The sequence below is a fragment of the Zophobas morio genome, unplaced genomic scaffold (assembly GCF_036711695.1).
Source record: "Zophobas morio isolate AGI-343-1 ecotype UQ-CSIRO unplaced genomic scaffold, CSIRO_AGI_Zmor_V1 ptg000004l, whole genome shotgun sequence".
NCBI lineage: Eukaryota > Metazoa > Arthropoda > Insecta > Coleoptera > Tenebrionidae > Zophobas > Zophobas morio.
In genome coordinates this window covers 19,127,136-19,143,331 of record NW_026972109.1, presented here as the reverse complement: position 1 = coordinate 19,143,331, position 16,196 = coordinate 19,127,136, and the positions used below count along the sequence as shown (strand labels likewise).

Genomic DNA, 16,196 nt, shown 5'->3' with positions numbered 1-16,196 from the left:
TAATGAAAAATTCCAATCGCCTAATGGTCCTTTAAAATTATGTAATTACTTTGTGAAATAACTTGTTTTAATTGCAATTAATTATTACTATATACTGTGTTAATTATGTAATTAAACAAATAATTTAACTTTTAACGAAACAATTGCAGTGGATTTATTTATTATTCAGCAAACATTTATAAGTAATCTATCAATAATTGACTGGAGTTAATGTTAGATAACCGTTGGGGCATTAATTGCAGTTAAAAGTAATTACTGTCTGTAGTTAATTAAAGTTAGCAACACTAAACTGCATTCAAATGTAATTTTAAATTATTAAGTATATCACTCGGTTAAAATTGCAAGTAATCATAACTAATTCTGATTAAAATGTGGTATTTAAGATTAATAAAAAATTAATGACCTGACATCGTTGTTTTGCCAGTTTTAAATTAAATTGTGTTAAATAATTTTAACGTGAATCTTTTCAAAAAAATTCGTTGCAAAATATTAAAAAAAAAGATTCAACTACAATCCACAAACCTGACGCTTGAGGCGAAAGTCTGGCTTGATACAAAGGGCTTTTAACCAAACAGCGCAAACATCAAGTTAACTAATTTCAGTTTGACAGACTGAATGCAGGCGTGGTTACGACGTACGATGGAAAAACTTTCGATCATCAAGTACAGTTCAGTGTAATTTCAGATTATTAAGTAGAAAACACGGTAAAAAATTGTCACTCTTCGTAATCGGTGGCTGTTTAATTTTAAGTTAACTCAAATTGGGTTTAATAAAACATAGTCTTTAAAAGAAAACACACACTAGCAGTCTTGAGTTCTAGATGCATGTGTTGTTTCTGTTTTTATCAAGTTTAGCACACTTTGATGTCGTGTTTTAAGTTTTAAATTAAAAGTGATTGTTATTCATGAAAGAAACTTGTGTTAAACTCGGCTAGAACTTGGAGTTAGGTTTGAGTTGAGGATGAGTTTTGTGGAAATCTCAGTCACTCTAAGTCTACTGTTATAATATTAAACAGCAGTTCAAACAAGGCAACAATTGAGAAACATCTTTAATTTGTGATAGGTGATAACAATTCGCGGTGCATAAACACTTAACTTGACACTTAAACCCCCGGCATGTAAGTGTCAATCGAAAATAAACAATTTTTGTTTGGAGTTTTACAATTTTAACAATAATCTTAAATGATATTTAAAATTTCAGTAGTCAGTTCGGTGGTTCCGAGATTATTTGTGCAGTAAATTTCCAATATGTGGGCGACAGACAGGCGGAAACGGAAAATTTACATTTCATTTTCAAAATAAAACATTCGTCAAAATGACCTCCCAGCACTTCCCTTGGCTATTGTTCTAGATGTAAAAATAGCCTGCTTTTGTAGATCTGTTTGCTTCCCATTTAGGATGTGTTTTAAGCCGTTTGACACTGCATTAAATTTATTACTGGATTTATTTACTTCTACATAAAAACAGCTGAGCTAATTATTTTTTTTTTTGAAAAAATAATCTCATTGTCTCTGATTAAATCTAATTATTATAATGTGATAAAAACCAAATTTCTGCCTCAAATATATTTCCTTTGCATGTATTATGTGATAGCTACATAGATACCGCAATGAAACGTAACAACCGCTCAATCTCAAACACTGGCTTTGAATTTTTGCGTTTTCCGGTTAATTTTCCAGATTGTTTCTTAACGGCGTTAAGATTCCTCAAATTTCTTTATTAATTACGCTCTTTATTGCGTTCTCCGTTTCAATACAAACTTCTCTCCGTGATAATTTCAGAAATTCAAAGTTAACTGGAAATGCTAATTTAGTCGGCAATTTCGCTTACAATTTCCAATTTACGGAACTGCTCGCCTACACATTAAAAAAGAATAAAATATGTTGATATTTATTTTTTTATGTTACATTTAAAACAGAATAGTTTTTAAATTCGGTTTGCACTGGTTTGGTGAAAAACGTAGATTCATGTGGGTTATTTTACGTAGCGGATAAAATTTCGAATAAATTAGATATTCTGATAAAATATGAAAAATAAATGGAATCAATAATGTTGTTTTACGGAGAATTGTTGCAATTGTGGCAGAATAACAAAGTTTGCTACTCCTCCAAGCAACAATAACACTAACGTTCTTCTCAATATACTCAACAATATAAAAATTACAGAATTCATTAATGATTATTATCATAAAGGAAACAGTAGAATAATAGAGAGTGTGTTTGCATGAAATAGCAAGTTATCGACCTCTCATAAACATAAAATTTAATGGGAAAACGGTAACATATGTGTCATCCGTGATATTTTTCTAAGTGAGCCAAAAGATCTATTTTTAAATGATTTTGAATTAAACCAACATTTAAAAAATAAAAAAAATCGTAACATCTGTAAACACAACTTAACCATGATTTCGTAATAAATGAATTACTACAAAATCTGTATTACCGAACAAATGACGTTGTTTTATTATGGACACTCATTAAGTAATTGTATAAAAATACATTTTGATATAATTTTCCGTAACATTGGGCGAGCGAATAAATGAAAATTAAAATTACTTTTCGTCCATTATTTTTTGAACTTTCGTAAATCCTGTTAGGGTTTTATTCAAGAAAATAGTCTCTATCCCTGTTTGACCATCAATCTTCAAATGCATAATTGACACAAAATTATTTTAGTGTTTTTGACACTTATTTATTGAACATTGTACTTCTTTAACAATGCGCATCGCAATTGTCAATGAGATAGCACAATAAGTACAGTGTCTTATGAATATTTAAAGGAGAGCGAAAATCTAAATTTTTATCGCGCCACTGAGCAGCCACATAGTTTAACCTTATCTCAAGCATGAATGTTAAAATAGTCTTGAAAACACACGACATGACTCATTAACAGAATCACAGAAAAACTTCGAATCAAAACAAAAAATAGAACACACAAACAACAATAATAGATCAACGACACGAATAACTATTGGAAAACGTCCAAAAATAGTATTTATTATCGTCGTTATTATAAATCTTGATGATTGTTTAGCAACACACAAAAGTCTTGTTGCTACTTTTAAATCTTCAAAGTTCGTATCGGCTTAGTCTCATCGCATTCATTTTAAATTCTCATTCCCCGAGGCTTTGTCATATCTTAACATACAAAGTTCGCAAACTCGGAACCAATATCAAAAGCGGGGAAATTTTAATTGCTATTTGTAAGTTATTTAAAAAAGAAAAACGCTATTTTATTTTAGAACTAGCGAATATAAATCTCAGACACACAATACATTTGAGACTGGCAATTCGCAACCACGTCTTGCGACTTTCGAGGCGCAAATTAGAAAAATTGGGCCTGCCATAAAGTAAAATTTATATATCGTAGGTTAAAAAAGAAAAAGAAACTGGAACACATCCAAGAATAAGCTCAATAACCATAATTTTTTCCGTACATTTTCAACAAGACAGTAGTTTTTCAGGCAATTTCTTTGATTTCGAGCATTTCCATCTCCCCATGGAGAGCGGTTTCTTTACGGCCTCCATATTTTTGCAGTCCTATAATTAAACGAGCTCTTTCGATACTCGAAGTTTAGAACTCGATGTACGTACACGAGACAGTTGTCAGAGGCATTCAATACCAAGAGAAAACTTTTCAGGAGATTGATATGTTGATCCCTCACAGGGTGAAATTGAATTTTTTCACTCGAACTGTCTCCATTCAGGTAAATAAATTATCGATCCCCTGAAATTGATGTTTGTTTGCTCCTGATGTTTCGTTCCATGTTTGCATATTGCTAATTAATCTCTTTTCGTTGCAGGAAATCGCAGCCATCCTTATCAGCTTCGATCGGCACGCGGAATGGCAGAGCAAGGAGGTCAAGATCAGGTACATTAAAATGCGCCGCTTTGATAATTCCTTCCTAAGCCAAAAATAAGTCCGACGCAGCGGCGGAACTAAAAGTAACTTCAGGGCCTTCGAAATTCTGGGACCTCTCGCAATCTTTTTTCAAATTGGTCATAAATTAACAGATTTTCATTGTGAGAAATAAAGAAAGCTCATTTTTCTCTCATTGGACAATCTATGGTGACAATATGTTATCACGTTATCAGTTATCACTTTTTTTTTAATGGAACCATATCTTTTCCTTTTTTGATTTTGAAACTTGGTTTACAATTGTTTACAAAAATACCTGCAAATAAAAATAGCCATTTGGTACTTGGCTGTAACGAAAAATTACGATATTCGTCAACTCTACAGAATTCATAATAAGTACAATTACGGGCGTGAGTTACTGAACTATGTGAATATAAAAAAAAATCTAATATATGATAGATTAAATATTCTATTCTAAAAATCTTTCAAAAAACGTTCAAGTAAATGTAAACCCGCATTTTTCGTTATAATGTTGGGCCGCAATTTTTTTACTGGGCTTGGTATGTACCCACTTGGTTCCGCCACTGTTCGGACGATCTGTTCCAATGTATATTTTAGCGTTTCGATTCTCTCAACGATTATATTTAGCAATCCCATTGTAACATTTTTATCGCGTTCTAAATACGTTTCCTCCTAAGCACGGCACAATTAAATGTAAAGTTTCCTCGTAAAAATAGAATGTGCACACAAACTGCAACCAACAACTGATTTTACAGCTTTTATGTTTCCCGTGTTTCTATGACGATAAACACGGGAACCTTGGGTTAAATCCGGACGGCGCAGTTTACTTTAACACTTCTTCAATCTCAAAACGAAATTTGAAAAAAATCTCGCGGCGCGATTAAAAAACGAAAAAAGTTTTCTAATTTGTTTCGAACTCGGCACTGCATTCAACTCTGCCATGTCTGCAGTAAAGTTGAGGATTTAGAGGCAACGCTTTTCGATTTTAATTGCGATCAACTTGTAATTACAATTTTAATGCAATGTAAGTTTGTTCTTTATGGATTGTTCGGATTAATTAAAACAAGTTTAATTATGATCGGTTTATTGCCCGCACCTCTAAATTGCAAATGCAAGTTCTGTGTAACGCTAGTTTTAATCAGTTCGAGAGTTTTAGTGTAACGCAGTGATGACTTCTATCTACTGTTATTAATTAATAAATGTAGGGTTTTTTGTTAAGTACAGGAGTTACTTTGTCTGGAACTGTGTTCTTTGTTTGAAGCTGTTTATTGAAGCGTTTACTAAATAGTAAAAGAAAACGGCAAACGAAACAAACTCCACAGTTCACTTTGTAGTGACTGGTAGTTCATTATTTTAATTAGTGAAATTAGTTATAATGTACATCAAAGAATACTAACTAAAGAACGCTGTTTTAAAAGCCACAATTTTCTGTTAATAAGGAGAAATAAATCCTCTGTTTTCTTGCTGGTGACAACTGTAGCATTCACTTACAAAAACCACGAAAATGATATAAAGATTACAAAGACTGGTTAACGCGGGAAAATAATACAAAGCGGAAAAACGTCATTCTTTAAATGAACACGTCATAGAAGGGAGATTAACAAAAAGAATTTTAAAAAAGACAACAATAATATGCGACCTTTATTTCAAAAATTAAATGTGCTGTATTGTTAAGAATTGTTCTATTTTCAAGTTTCAAAATAGAAGGAAAGAACACACCAGAACAAGAGTCACAAATATTATTTTTCCGTTTAAACCATATGTGTGAATGTTGTTGAAAACTTGAATAATTTCAAGAAAACACCACAAGGGACATATACATTGCAAATCAAAATAAAAACATACCTGAAGTAGATGAGCACAGAGCCACAAAAAAATAATAAATTACTATTCGTTTGTGTATGCCCAGGTGCTGCTTTAAGACTGATATATAAATGGTCAAACACGTCCCAAAATTTGCTTATTCATCCCCACCAATAATTTGATGTCGTCATCTCAGATTTTACTATGTAAAATGTCTCATCATCCACGTCTTAAAATTTTGTGTGAAATTTTGTATTACATGTCTTTAAAAATTAATATGTATCTCAATTATTTATGGAAATTTCGGAACGCGGTTTTCACCACTGTTTTCAGCTTACAAGTCTCTACAGAAAAAAGTTTGGCGACTTCTCTTTTTTTTAAACTAGCTATATTTAAGAAACTAAAGAAGATATGCGATTATGCAGTTATATAAAGTAGAACAGAAGGATTATTTCAGTTAAATGCAGTCAGTTTAGGACAAACTAGTGTGCTGTAGGTCGGCAGTGTCTGGTAATTCTTGATTTATTCTTTGTTTAAATAATTTGTCCAAAACCTGACGTGCGTAAAGTAATTTCTTTTTAAGGTGGTGACTACGTTAGGAAACAAAATTAACTTATATATAGGCAGTAAAAAACGAATAAACTGTGAACAATTTGTTTGAAAGAATTTTTATTATAAACAAAAATTATAGGAATTTTATACGCCAGTTTATAGTTATTCAGCAATCCTGAAAATATTTAGAACTGAAAGCAATTGTCAGACATGTCGACGCTGCAAAACAGTGAAGAACCTTCAAGCAGAATTCTAAAGGTGTCATCCGTAATTGTTAAACGAAAGACTCCTCTTTTCGTCGTCGTCGATCTTATTTAGGAAAAAAGTAAATCAGTGATTTTATGACATCAGTCTTGAAGGGAAACATTACGTTGAAGTTAATAAAGCGGAAGCGACACGTCAAGTAAAACGATCAACCGAGAAAAGAGTGTCTGGGTCTCGAATTCTTCTATTTAAAATCGACTGTAACAATTTTCTTTCTGTTCTATTTGCGTTGTGTTGACGCGAATCCCTTCAAGTGTGAAATAAAATCGCATTTATTATTTAAATGTGCCTCCGACTCGGTACAGTGATTACATGGTCCAGTTGTAGTCCGCATATTTTCACAACTTTCTTGCGTATTTGTCTAACAAAATTGAAAACAAAATGAAAAATAAACACCGTTTGAAATATTTGTTTTCTGAAAGAAAGTATTCCCAAACGTACCCACGACTCGGACTTATATTACGACGTCTCAGGATATTTTTTCCTTTTCTTGGTTCTGAAAATACATGTTCCTGCTGATTTTCCTATGCAAAAAATTATCATTTCTGCAAGTTCTCTTCTAAGATTGCGTCGCACAATTCCAACAAAATTTTACTATATTTTAAGGGGGATTTGCTAAAAATGAGAAATCAAATTTCTTTTTTGTACGACCATTGCTTTTTCGATCATTTACCGTATAGGTTTCCATAGCAGTAAGTTCAGTTTACGGGTTGCTACGACTAACGACTAAGAGGCGAACGGTAAGTAAATTACTTACGTTCAGCTGAACGGTAAGTAATCATGCATTCGAGATTTTTTTTATTTTAAATTCCATGCGTGTTCGACTTCGACATTTTCGCTTTCAGAATCACTCATAATTGATATTTTAAGCAAATAAATCACTCACTAATAGTTGCGGAAAGAAAATTAACTCGAAATCAAGCCAGATCAAATCTAAATCGACAGCGGTCAAAATGGAAACTGATTTTTAAAATTGTTGTTTATATTAATCGAAACCATAGTAACAAATTTTAAATTAAAAAACGACCTTGTTGATATTTGGTATAAATTCTTTCAATTTATAAATTTGATAAAAAGACGCAAATCTTTTGATGGTCGTACAAAAAATAGTATAAGCATCACGAACCTTAAGGGGGTTTACTGGTCTCAGACAAATTGGAGACGTCGCTTCGCTCCGTCTCCAAACTTTTGCCTTCGACCAGTAAACATCCCTTACCGTTCTTAATACTTAATATACTATTTCGTTCATGCTTTTAAAAATTTTTAATTGGAAATGGAATATACTCGTAGTACCGGGTTCTATATAGCTTAATATTTTTGTCACCAGGATAATAAACGTGAAGGAGTTGCAATTTTTTAAGGCAGGGGTTTAGCTTTAATCAGATAAATATAGGCAGATTCTGTACTGAATTAACTTGCGAAGTTGTTGCTATAAACACTAGAACTATTTTCCTCTTAACAGTATATATCTAGATGTCCATTTGGAGATATTAACAATTTCACCACTCTATTAAGTAACATTTTTATGTACATAATAGCTCGGGATGCTAATATTGCCATACTAGGCAACTTTAATATTTACTTCAACAATAGTTATGTACGTAACCAGTTATAAAAAGCTTCATTTCGTCTAACGAATGTAAATGTGCTCGCGCTACACAAAATATAACGCGTGTACATACAATTTTTGTTATTAACGAATTAGTTTTAATTTTATGAAAGCTTAAAATCCAATTAACCCTACACACCAAAAGCCATTAATATCTAACATATGAATTCATATTCACGACGTGTACAAACAAAAACTACGACACAAACATATCGGATTCTGAAAATCCGTTGCATATTGAGGCAGTAGCTACTCCAGCAGTGCCTTCATGAATACCCAAAAAATATGATATAGCCGGCCAAAGTTAGTTTCTTATGAAAAATTTGCCATTTTAAAACTTCAGTCAATTTGGAAAACTGGAAAATAAGATTTACCTACCTCAAATTTATGGATTTTATATTATCCTTTGGCTCAGAACACACAGTGCTTAACAATACACACTTAAGTAAATTTGCTGATAATATTGTTGATTGCATATAAAAGTTTAGATATTTGAATATGCTTTTCTCAAGGCAATATTAATAATGGCACATCCTGAATAAATCACGGTCCATCGCACAAGCTGAACTAAGAATAAACTTTTTAATAAGATGAGTATGTGCTGGGTTTTTATTGATTATTCAAACATTGACATTGAAAGGAAACATTCTTAAACATTATTAGCGATGAAGTGCAACACTACTTCCCGTTAAAAAAAGTAAGACAAAATCATAAACAAAATGTATGAAATCAAAAAAAAAAAATCTGTTGACAAAATTCTTTCTGAGTATTTCTTGCTGTATCGTCAAGTCTACAAAACCAGAATACATGAAATAGTCAGTGATAAATTTCTCCAGCAAAACAACAACTATACCACAGGAGACTGAATTGTAATCAATCAAAATAGAGGAAACATTTAACCTTCCCAAAACTAGCAAAATATTGACAACTAATTGATATTTCAATAATAATGCCAAGGGCATTGTCAATATCCTTGGTAACTGTGATGATCTTTTCGCAGTCCTAAGAAATAATAACGGGTGTCTAATTAAGAATCTGGTCAAGAGGGCGCGTCCTATTGTATAGTTTTTTCCATATGTCGCAGACAGTTGTCATGTCTAATAAAAATCGATACAGACGACAGACAGACGGAAGCGCGAAAGCTACTTTTTCTAGGGGTCATGAAACGTCAAGAAAATATTGCACTACCTCCTTAGCTTATGAAATACTGGAGATTGGACCCTCAGTCTCCCAACTCTTAAAACGGGTGTTGGTCACTTGCGCACAGCGGTCAGTTTCCTCCCTGTGACTAATTCTCAAACAAGTCCTTGGACACTTGGTCAAAAATTGGGAATTGTAAGGGTTGTTATTACCCAGTGATGTATCCTAACGAAAGAAATTAGTAGTTCTTTTACAGAATTCCATCAGTTCCGCAGTAAGTTTAGCAGCACAGGAACCAAAAAAAAATCGAAAATTGCCTTCCTCTTCAGAATTTCTGACAGAAATTTATTCTAATGTACATATAGTAATTATATTAGTAATTTAGTTAATAATGCAATTTTCTCTTTGAAGGTATAGATTGTTTCTCCTAGTACTTATTTATTTTTAGTTGGCCAACGCCCACGTAAACTGTTAGAAAGGCAATAACTGTTTATGGTATTAATCCTTAAAATTAAAAATTGTATATTATATGCATATCTTTCTGACCACGGCACGCAACTGACCCACGCCCATTAAAACATTATTTAACTAATAAAACAAGCATGCTTTAATAATGACATTTCCCCACAAAAGGACAGTTGAATATGGAATGTCTTCTTTGATTTTTCTTTGTTATATTAATGATCTCTCTACATACTTATACAGAGTGATTCACAGTAGTTTTTAACCTAACCAAGAAAAATGGCCACTTTAAAAACCTCGACAAAGAACAAGTCCAGATACGGTAAATGAAATAACGGGTTTGGAATTAGTGGACAATAATTCATTCATGTTTGACCCCAAGAACAATTAATTGCCAAAGCAGCAGACAAATTTCATTCGTATCATTTAACATTAATCCAACAATTGAAACCCACAGATCATCCTATAATATTAGTCCTTTCCAACTTTTTTAAAGACGATCCAAATTTTAATCACCACTTTTTAGATATGGTTCTTTTTTTGAATGAAGCAAAATTTTCAAATAATGGTGAAGTTAACAAGCATAACTGTCGTTATATTTATTAGTTCCAAAACAACCCACACTTGATTACAGAAGGACATTTTCAAACAATTAATTCCACAAACATTTGGTCCTCGGGGACCAAATTATTGAGAGTTAATTTGGGCGGGAATCCATATTTAAATTTTATTAAGACTAATTTAGTATTACAACTTGAAAATGTTAATTTGAAAGTACGACAAAATTCATGGTTTCAATAGGACTTCTGCACATTATCATAGAAAGAAGTCCAGATATTGCACCTTTAGATTTCTTCTCTGGAGTACAGTTAAAGAAAGGTTTTACCAAATTCCAGTTAACAGCGTGGAATATTTGGAACATAAAATAAGATAAACTGTAGAATCAATCTCACCAGATACGAGGTAAGCGCCAAATATTCTCGGCCTAACAAAGAAAGAGACCTGATGGAAAAAAATTAAATATTTATATTTCAACATAATCTCTGTTAACTTCAATACATTCAAAACTACGTTCAACTAACAGCTCTATGCGTTTAAAAAAATTATTTGAATCTTTATCACTAAAATGATGTAGTACTGCCGTTTGCACCTCTTTATCCGTCCAAAACGTTTTCCCTGCAAGTCGTTTTTTATCTTAGAGAACAGTTAATAATCGTTCGAAGCTAAGTCAGTACTGTAGGGTGGATGATCAAGTTACTCGAAGTCACAGGCCCCTATAGCAGCTTGAGAAAGACATGCGGTATGAACGAGCGCATTTTCATGAAGCAATCGAACGCCTCTTGTTAATTTTCTCGGCCTTTTTTCCCAAATACGGTCTCTTAATTTATGCAGTAAGTAAGCATTATATGTAGCGTTGACAGTGGTATTTCATCCTTTAAAATTAATCAACAACATGCCTTTACAGTCCCAAAAAATTGTGGCCATGATTTTTTTGGAAGATTGGTTCGTCTTCAAGGGTTTCTTACCCCATGCGAAATAACTGTGATCATTTTTTTTAGTAAAATGTGAAGGACAAGCTTCAGCAAACACAAAAACCATCCTGTCCTTAATACCCTTTAGAGCAATTCCATCTTTTGATAAGAATTTTATTGCCGTTCGATTTTCAATTTTAAACAGGCATGATGAGTCCATAATTTTTCAAATGTTACTCCTCAAATGTATCAAAACTAATGGGCAGTGGGGCTTGAAATTTTACACACATACTGCGGGGACCTTCTAGTCTTTTATGAGTTGTACAAATTTCCCGACGAGCAATCGCAAATATATCAGGCCGAGAATATTTGGCGCTTACCTCGTATTTTAATGCGGGTGAAAATGTTATTTTGGGATAGAACTGTAGCATGTGGAAAAAATGGTGGTCAGCATTTTGAGCAGTTGTTACATTTGAAAAAGTCATGTTCAAACTTAAGATAATGTTCGAGATAAATAATTTTTCATAATGAAATAAATACATCTACGAATTCTTTGGAAATGTATTCTGGGCCAATTTTGTCGGGCTACTCGTTTTAGAAACCATCTAGATATATTAATCATTATGTAGACGCACTGTTAATTATTTCGTCATCAAGTTTTTTAATAAATTGCCTGATACAGAAATTGCAATTAGACCACCATTTGGAAATTTTTCAAAAACGATTACTTAAAAGTATACACCTACTAAAAGCATATACTCGACTCCTTGATGAGCTGATAACTTGTTTTAATTGTCTTGCGAGTATAAATGTGTATGTTAAATTTTAATTTGAATATTAAGGTATCTCTGACTTTCCTAAAAATTATATTGTTGTCACTAATAATACAAACTACACTATTGTTCTTATTTTGCAATTTTCGTATTTCAGACCGAAAAGCGGTTCCATGCTCTTGTACAGCCGAAAGAAAGTGAGGTATCGTAGAGACGGCTACTGCTGGAAGAAGCGGAAAGACGGCAAGACAACTCGCGAGGATCACATGAAGCTGAAAGTGCAAGGGACCGAGGTAGGTACAAACATGTCGCGCGTTTTTAAAAGAAATTTAATAATGTCGCGACCTCCAAGATATAACGTCGCGAAAAACCTTAATCATATCGAAAGAAATGAGTTTCCTGCGGATCGGGGGCAGTGATGTGTAAACAACAAAATTGGAGCCAGATCGTGGATGAAAAGCTCCAATTTCTACATGCTCCTTCGGCGGGGGCTTTAAAAAGCGTCAGATTCGTCATTAATTAGACCACCGATAATCTCGAACAAAAGCTCACTCTCCAAAATGTCTGGATTGAAAGCTTTAGAGCTTTTGCGAGATCTCACTGCTGGTGCGATTCACTCTTTCGAATTAAACAAAATTAAAGGACGTACACGTTTTATCTTGTTCGATCTTTGTCGGAAACTGTGGAAAGATGCACATGTGTTTTGGAACCTTTTTAGTGTCGGTAAATGCTTTAATTCTGTTTAATTAAATTGTGCTGCCTTTGTTTAACTTAAGCGGAATATTGTGTTACTCCGTACTTAGGATGTATTTGTTTTGTTTACTGACAATTAGTGCAACGTATTGTGTTTTGGGTATGAATGGGGCTTACAATGGCATTCATATATTTTGAAGAATTTTTCAATGAATTCCACCTTCGCTGATATAACATCCGAAAATCTACATATTGATGTTTTCACAATCCGCTTGATAACCTAATAATAACGCATTGATTTTGTGAATTAATCTCATTCATTTGCATATTAGCTATAGTTAAGTTAAATGAAATTCTGGGATTTATCATACAAAGGTTTGCGTACATAGTTTGAAGCTTTATGTAAATGCTCACGTGGCGATTTTGAAAGTATGGCGTTGAATAAATATCTCGTATCGTTGGATTGACATTTCTTAATATAGACTGGTTACCCTACACGATATTTGAAAAAAAAATGTTTGCGATGTGGTCACAGTCTGGTGATATCCAGACTCAAGTGGTTATTCAGAATAGATGTAGTGTACCTGTAAATATAAAAAAAATACTGCCATTTTAGAAATACTAGTTAGCAAAATGTTCATACTGTTAAAAATTCTATTTCTAAAACATCTATGACAAAGTATATCAAAATTCGTGTGTGTATTTGTTCCAATTTTTTTATGGCCCTTGTCTCTAAATTTTTAAATGTCTTCATTTCAACTAACCGAAACTTTTTAATCATCCCGATTTATATTTTTTATACGTATCTTTTGTAACTTTCTGCATCGCATTTTTTCTTTCATTGTACAATTCGTAACTTTTTATTCATAACTGCGATGCTGTTTTGGAGCTTCTTCTTTGTTGCACATTTCTCTCTATAGCATAATTTTTGCAGAGAAAATAATCGTCATCTGTTCGAATGTGGCAATAATTCACTTCCCTTTTTCCAAGTGGGATAAGTGAAGACATCTCTATTTCCACCGCTACAATATTAAAAACTTTTAATTGAAGTATGCATTTTTCAGGTGGAAATCTTGTGTCGGCCATGCTCATGTAAAATGCATAAGTGTAGTAGGTCGGAACCGCGAGGGCCTTAAAGAGATATATTGCACCTGGTTAATTCATTCGCGGCCATTAAACGCGGGTTAAAAAACCATAAACATTTTTACGCTCCTCAGATGAGCTCCTTCTGTTTTGTACCACTTTTTATCCTCTTAATTATACCTCCAGGCCGCGCCGAAATCTTTATAATTTAATGGCGGATTAATTTTTTCGTAGTGGAATTTAATTAACCCAAATATTTGACCGTATTTCAGGCGCGAACGCCCTTCCGACGCCGTTATTTATTAAAATCCGGACGCAACCACTTCGGGAAGCGGACTTGAGAATTTTCGAGCCCGAAGGAAAATAGTGGGCGGAATTTCAACGTTAGTTTAAATTTTTAACACTCTAATGGCCAGCGAAATGATTAAAAATAGTCAACATCGGCCACTTCTTAAAATACACTGACATTCTAAATAAAGGGAAGGGGCATTTTTACTTCCCGATCCTAAGCGAAGGAAATATTGTAATGGAATCTATCGGCCGAATTACCACTTTCAAATTTTCTCGACGTGTCATGACCTCACGAAGTACGAAAAAAGTGGTTTCCCGTTTCCGTTTGTCTGTCTGTTTGTCTGTCTATATCCATTTTTATTAGACAAGTAATCTCCGAAACTACTGGACCGATTGTTGTCAAATTTTGTGTGTATTAGGAATATCATGCAGATGGTTACATACTAACTAAAAATTTAACTAATCGTCCCCACCACCAATGGGATGACGTCATCTCCAAAATTTATAATATTTTTTTTTTATAAAATAAGATACTGCTGCACTTGTGTGTGAATCCGGGCCGAATTTTCACCCTAGACATTCAGAATTTTTGGAAAAAATTTAAAACTGGATAACAATATTTTGCAATATCACTTTGAAACTGCAAAACCGAATGCTCTGAAATGTTAAAATCGTAAATATTTTAGGTTTATCGTAATGATGGTAATTCGTTAAGCAGAATTTATTCGTTTGTCCCCTCCCAAAACATGATGACGTTATCTCAAAATTTTGCCAAATAAATCCTGTCCAAAATGTAAAAAATATGATGAGTATATACTTGTGATTTATCATTCCATTAAAAGTTTATACATTTCTTATACAGGTGACTCGTAAAAATTAAAAAAAAAAGAGGCAATTTATTTTATTGGTTAAATCGGGAACAGCTTACTCCGTTTTCCCGAAAATTTGGAAATACAATACTGTTATCATTAGTATTACACTGCACCTATCCAAGGAGATATAAGTGTATTTACAAAAATGTTGATGACGTCAGATTTACTTTAATGTTACTTACATATCTTTATTTTAACTTATGAGCGTTATAAAAAAATGAAATTCGCATAATCAAATTTTATAATTTTTCAAAAAAGCTGGATGTTTTATTGTATTTCAGGAGCCAGGGAAGTTCTGTAGAAATAACCTTCGACCATTTTTTTTAATATGGTGATTTACCATATATGAGCGTTGTCTGCTAAATTCTAGGCAAAAACTCTTTAGTGACAAGTATATACGTGTCAAATATGTGCAACTTGTTAATATTTCATTTTTGATTAACCATATACATATAATTTGTTTCACAGATGGAAGCACATTCAAACTCTTAATTATTTCATTTCTATGATAGTAGGCGCCAGTCTCGTTCAATAGTTATAAAATTTAGAAACAAGGGTATCTCAGTTGTTATACAAAATAAATCTAAACAATGTCAATAACGTTTTATGAGAATCTACGCTTCGGCCACGCTCTAACAAAAACAATGGCAATATTTTAAAAGTTTGAAGATAGAAATGGGTCAAAAGACCGGTGCGGCCGTTCTAGTGTTTTAAATACGGATCTGAACACAAATATTAAGAGCGAAAGTTTTCGAGAGAACGCTTTTTTTCCTGCCCCTGAGGCAAACCGCGAATTCAACCCTCCCTCATTGTGGGACACTAAATTCGGCAAGGCCGGTTCCGAACACGGTCAAGAAGTCGAGGAAGCGTGTCGGGGGCGGAATTCTAAAGAGCACGACAAATTCGGGTTGTGGATGGGGCGGAATCCTCCGTCTTCCGTAAACAAGAATCGATTTAAAAATAAAAGGAGCCCACAACGTTTGCGTCTTGTTCGAAATGGGGGAAGGAAAATGTTTTGGAAGGTATAAAACGAAATTATGAATGATACATTTTTTGCTCGGGGACAAGAGGATTTACATAACGGAGGTGGCCTCCAGAAAAAACAAATTTAATTTCGACGCATTCAGGGAAATTTCTAAGTATGGGACGTCCAATGAATTGTCGAGATACGTTTGAAAAACTGCCGCGTTATGTACATAGAACTTTCTTCGCATTTGAAACACAACTATTGCGCCCTCAGCTTTCTTCAGGAAGAATTTACTTAAGACATAATTATATGTTAAACACGTTTGTTGAACGCTCTG

At 33.3% G+C, this 16,196-nt stretch overlaps 1 protein-coding gene across 12 annotated transcripts in view; it reads left to right on the top strand.

The window, feature by feature from the left end:
* Nucleotides 1-16,196, top strand: part of Camta (Calmodulin-binding transcription activator) — a 339,661-nt gene that overhangs the window by 295,685 nt on the left and 27,780 nt on the right. For all 12 annotated transcript variants that reach the window (XM_064076794.1, XM_064076801.1, XM_064076751.1 and 9 more), the window contains 2 exons: nt 3,802-3,869; nt 12,111-12,246. In XM_064076794.1, the coding sequence (XP_063932864.1) occupies nt 3,802-3,869; nt 12,111-12,246 (204 nt within the window). The remainder of the gene's footprint in view (nt 1-3,801; nt 3,870-12,110; nt 12,247-16,196) is intronic.